The sequence below is a fragment of the Cebus imitator genome, unplaced genomic scaffold, assembly GCF_001604975.1.
Source record: "Cebus imitator isolate Cc_AM_T3 unplaced genomic scaffold, Cebus_imitator-1.0 Scaffold1186, whole genome shotgun sequence".
Taxonomy (NCBI): Eukaryota; Metazoa; Chordata; class Mammalia; order Primates; family Cebidae; genus Cebus; species Cebus imitator.
Window position 1 is genome coordinate 19230 of NW_016108501.1, and position 3986 is coordinate 23215.

The following is a 3986-nucleotide window of genomic DNA, read 5'->3' on the forward strand; positions in this document are numbered from 1 at the left end:
TCAGCTTGATTTTGTATTTTAATTATAATTAATGATTACTGTTTTATTATCTTGATAATATACTTATTTCTTAAACTCTGGCTTTTATTCTGCCATTTTGAAAAATAATTGCATACCTTTTCTCTCACAATATTTACTCTTGGGAAAGTTGAGAATTATATATCATTCCTCACAGAAAGTTAACTTTTTTTCCTGTTAAACAGTATTTTTAGATAATTTCTTTATTGCCTTGGTGAGGCAAGCCAGATTAAGTCAGAGGAGAATGTTTAATGGAATGTTCCAGAAAGTTGTCTTATTTCTTCACTTTTGTGAATGGACACAGAAGCTGTGCCTATTTATTTCATGGATTCTAGGTTAACTTGTACAGAAAGGCCATCATACTGTTCTTTGAAATGTACATGTTTTCGGTTAATTTACAAACTACTTGAAAAGCTGGGCATTGCCTTCATTTTTCTTTCATTTAAAATATGCTGTAAAGGTGTAGAAATACTCAGATCCTATAGAGTATGTACACCCAAAATAGACTTGAGAAAATTATCTTGATCCTGCCATTGGATTTTAAAAACAGTTTCACTGAGAGATAGTTCACACGTCAGACAGTTCACCCATTTAAAATGTACAACTCGGCGTCTGTATATTCACAGCGTTGTGTAACCATCACCACAATCAATGTTAGAACATATCCACCCCTCTGAAAAGCAACCCCACGTCTCTTAGTCATGACTGCAGCCCCTCTCCATGCCCTCTACCTACCCCAGTTGTAGGCAACCACCATCTACTTTTGTCTCCACAGATTTGCATGTTCTTCTTATGTTATATACATAGAGTCATACAATGTGAAGTCCTTTATGACTGGCTCTTTCACTCAGTGTAATGTCTGCAGAAGTTTATCCATGTCGTAGCACATATAAGTGGTTTATTTCTTCTTATTGTCAAAGAATAGCCTGTTTCATGACCACACTGGTCTTCCATTCATTCATCAGTTCATGGACCTTTAGGTTTTTTCCCACTTTGGGGCTACTATGAAAACAGCTGCTGTGAACGCTCATTTACAGGTTATTGTATGGACATATGTTTTTATTTCCCTGCCATTGGAATTTATCCTCAGAGTTAACTGAGCAGATTTCAGCAACAGTCTTACTCATACTGCCCAGCCTGTCCCTCCTGCCTTCTCAGTTTCTGTTCATCTAGCCTCATTCGCTCAGACCTGGCAGACAATTTCCTCTTCTTCATGAAGCTCTCTGACTGTTCTGACTCTCATTGACCCTATGTCTCAGCTCTTGTTGTTGTCCAGTCTGTGCAGAACAATTTAGCCCTCAATTTTACGGGGCTTTAATTTTTCTATGGGAGATAATTTTGTCTCATTNTGATATTTTCTTGAGTGCTAGCTAAACATTTCTTTTGTTTTATTTAGGATTTTCAAAGTCATGGAAAAAAGAAGGATGTCATGTATGAAAATTGCATGTTGAAGAGAGATACTGCCATACTCAGACGGAAATTATACACAATAAAAAATGCCAGTCTCAGAAAGGAAAAGAAACGTATTCAGGAAATTAAAAGTATCCAAGAAATAAATGCTAACTTTCAAAAGAGCGTAAGACTCAATGAGGAAATGATAACAAAAACAATATCACAGTATTGACAACAGCTTAATGAACTCAAAGCTAAGAATAAGAGGCTGAATTCAGAATTGGAGAAGGAAAAACACATCAAGGACAGATTGGAAGCTGAAATTGCATCCCTCCATTCCATCCTGGCTGCTGCTGTAAATGGGCACAAGGAAAGGGTGAAAACAAAATACCTACAAGTTGCTTTACAGAGAGCACAAGATGTTTCTGTACAAGAAATAATGACTTCTAATATTTCTCAACTAAAAGATAAGAATGAGCTGCTTACAGGACAATTTTCTAAAGCTCAGATGAAGTGCAATACCTTAAAAGAGAAGCTCCATGAGACGAGAGATGCTCTCAGGGAAAAGACATTGGCTTTAGAAAGTGCAGAGAGGGACCTAAGGCAAAAGCAGCATCGAATAGAGGAAATGGAGCAGATGCATCTAAATGAGGAAGCTAAACAGAGTCAGTTCATTGCAAAGCAGAACTGTGTAGAGGAGAGAATACGTCAACTAGAACGTGAAAATCTCTTGCTTGAACAACGACTAGAGGCTGCTTGTAAGGAAGGCAATAATGAAAAGATAGTAATTAATACTCAAGGAGGCTGTCTTGAGAGTGGAAAAGAAGGCCTTCTTCTAGAAGAGAAAAATAAAGAATTGATGAATGAATATAATTATTTAAAAGAAAAACTGTTTCAGTATGAAAAAGAAGAAGCAGAAATAAAAGTAAGTATGAAGAAAGAAATATTTTTAACCTTCTGGAAAGAAAATGTAAACTTTTCATTTTGGCTGTATGTTGAACCTAGTTCAATATTAAAAAGTAAATAGATGGAAGTGTGTTTATCATACTGTACAATTCCAGTGACATGAAACATCCAGAAAAGACGTGTGCAGGAACAGAAAGTAGGTGAATGTTTGTGTAGGGCTGGGGCTGGAAATGGGTAGTGACTGCTAATGGGCATGAGGGATTGTCCTGGACTGATGAAATGTTCTAAAGTTGGATTGTAGAGATGGTTGCACAACTCAGTACCTTTACTAAACATCTTTGAACTGTATGTGAAAACAGATAAATTTTATAGTATGTAAATCATATTTCAACAAAGCTTTTTTTAATCAACCCTCCCCCCCAAAAAAAAATATGTTTTCTGCATTAGCTTGAAAACATACTTTGTTTCCAGGAGATAAAAGGTAGAGCTGACAGAGGCTTTACTTTGAGTAAAGACATTGTGTCACCTATGAAATTTTAGTAGATGCAGAGTAATGTTGATGAGGTATGTAGTCTTATACTGCTGAAATAATAAATTGAATGTCTTTATGTTGCCACATTTTAAGACCATAATGAAGCAGATACGTGGAAATGCTTGTACCTGAAATGAATATTTTGAAATTAAGATTCAATTAAGTGAGATTCTTTGACATTTAATTCTAGATTTCCCAGATGAACTGAAGTGTGTTGCTGTGTCTTATGATGCTTTCCCTTCAGTAGCTCTTGTATATATTTTAGTTAGTATAACTTTGTTTTGATTCCTGTCAAGGTGACTTAAGTCTCAAAATGGGTCAGTCTCACATTATGTATTTTTTCTGACCGCTTAATATTTTAAAGACATCTACTTGTCATGAAATCACAATTTGGAACAAATGTGGTAAATTTTAGCAAAACATATATGATCTAATATTCCAGCCGGTAGGTATTTATAACTTAGAGTATTTTTATTAATAATTAGCTCATAATTTACATTTTAAGTCTCAGTGACTATCATTTGGATATAATTTTTCCCAGTACAAAGATACTTGCAGCTGTCTGTGATTTATGGGTTTGACATTGGATCCCCATTTTCAGACTAATGAGGGGCGGTAGAGTGCATGTAGAGTGGCAATGAAGTGAGTACGTGACAGAGCTGTAGGGGCTGAGCTCAGGGAGGGCGGTAGAGGCCATGTTACCTAGGACCTTGAAGGCCATTGGAATTTTACGTTTATCCTGAGATAGGAATCTGTTGGAAGGACTTGAACCTGTGACTGAATATGTGAGAAACTCAGGTTGAGTTGAAGGTCTAAGATGAATGAATAGCAGGCTGAATCAATCTGTCACATAAATAAGAGAATACCAATTTGGTGGGAACATAACACCTTCTGTGTTCCTCGCTGAATTCAGTAATAAACAAGAATGTGTACATATGAGGAAAAGAGAGTCTGTGTGTGTGATAGTAATTTTCAAAGTATGTACGTTAGAGTTAAATATTATGAACATAATTTAATAATATGGAAATGTATAAAATTAGTAACAAAAATATTTTTTCAGGTGATTGTGAGACACCTTCAAGAAGAACTGGCTGGTAGCCTTAAAAAAGTGTCTATGCCAGAGTCTCCGCTGGAAGGT

General features: G+C 35.9%; 1 protein-coding gene across 1 annotated transcript in view; it reads left to right on the forward strand.

Moving 5' to 3' along the window:
- Window positions 1-3986, forward strand: part of LOC108298907 (ankyrin repeat domain-containing protein 18B-like) — a gene marked incomplete at its 5' end in the record, with an annotated part of 36494 nt that overhangs the window by 18941 nt on the left and 13567 nt on the right. The window contains 2 exon segments of the mRNA XM_037735907.1: window positions 1415-2335; window positions 3909-3984. Coding sequence (XP_037591835.1) covers window positions 1415-2335; window positions 3909-3984 — 997 coding nt within the window.